Raw genomic sequence first — 1,053 nt, forward strand, 5'->3', positions numbered from 1 at the left:
AGGGTCCCTGGGACCTCCCCATGCCCGGGCCGTCTGTCCCTATGAGGGCAGGGCGGGCGCTCTCAGCACAGCCTGGGCTCGGCCCTGACTCCGCCTGTGTCCGCAGCCCTTGCTGTCCCTGAATAACTCCGTGGCGACGCGGTTTGTGGACACGGGGGACGTGCGTGTGACGGTGCAGGCTTCCTGCGGGAGCTCCGTGCTGCAGGCCTCCAAGGTCGTCCGCGTGCTGGGTGAGTCCTCCGGGCGGCAGCGCCGTCTCCGTCCATCCCATCTCCGTCCGGGGTCGGCGCCTCCTCATGAGTCTGCGGAGCTGCCTGTTCCGAATCCGCGTCCCATGGCTCTGGGCTCAGTGGGGCCCTGACCCTCGTGGGAGGCATCCCAGTAGAAAATGTCTCCTAAGGATGGAAGGGGCGACCCCAGCCGCGTGCCGTGCCCTGGTCGCCGGTACAGACGCGTTTTGCTTTAAGAGCAGCTGGCCCTGCCCGGCCGGCGCAGCACAGTGGTTGAGTGTCAACCAGGAGGTCACGGTTGGATTTCAGTCGAGGCACGTGCCCAGGGTGTGGGCTCGATCCCTCGTGTGGGGCGTGCAGGAGGCCGCCGGTCCATGGTTCTCTCTCATCATTGATGTTTCTCTCTCTCTCTCTCTCCCTTCCTCTCTGACATCAGTAAAAATATATTTTAAAAAGCCGCCGGTCCTGCGGACAGCACGGTGCTGCCCCCGCCCTCCTCATTGTCATCATTGCTGTTAGCCGATGGCCGAGGACGGGCACGGCCTGGGGTGCACTCGGTGGTCTGGACCATCAGGGTGTGTGGCCGCCCCGCCAGGTGCCCGGCCAGGCTCCCAGGACTGAGCAGCCCCCCATCTCGTCCTCTTTCCAGATCAGTTCCAGGTGGTGCCTCTGCAGTTTTCCCGGAACCTGGACACGTACAACCCCAACACCCCTGAGTGGAGAGAGGACGTCGGCCAGGTGGTCAGCTGGCTCCTGGCCAAGGTGTGCTCACCGCCCCCCCAGGCCATGGACCCGGCAGGGTGGGGGGGCCTGGCTGCCCACA

The 1,053-nt window shown here is 65.4% G+C and overlaps 1 protein-coding gene across 1 annotated transcript in view; it reads left to right on the forward strand.

Moving 5' to 3' along the window:
- Nucleotides 1-1,053, forward strand: part of SORCS2 (sortilin related VPS10 domain containing receptor 2) — a 145,861-nt gene that overhangs the window by 141,988 nt on the left and 2,820 nt on the right. Inside the window, exons 22-23 of the mRNA XM_015561558.1 lie at nt 107-230; nt 880-992. Coding sequence (XP_015417044.1) covers nt 107-230; nt 880-992 — 237 coding nt within the window. The remainder of the gene's footprint in view (nt 1-106; nt 231-879; nt 993-1,053) is intronic.

The sequence above is a fragment of the Myotis davidii genome, unplaced genomic scaffold, assembly GCF_000327345.1.
Source record: "Myotis davidii unplaced genomic scaffold, ASM32734v1 scaffold937, whole genome shotgun sequence".
Lineage (NCBI taxonomy): Eukaryota > Metazoa > Chordata > Mammalia > Chiroptera > Vespertilionidae > Myotis > Myotis davidii.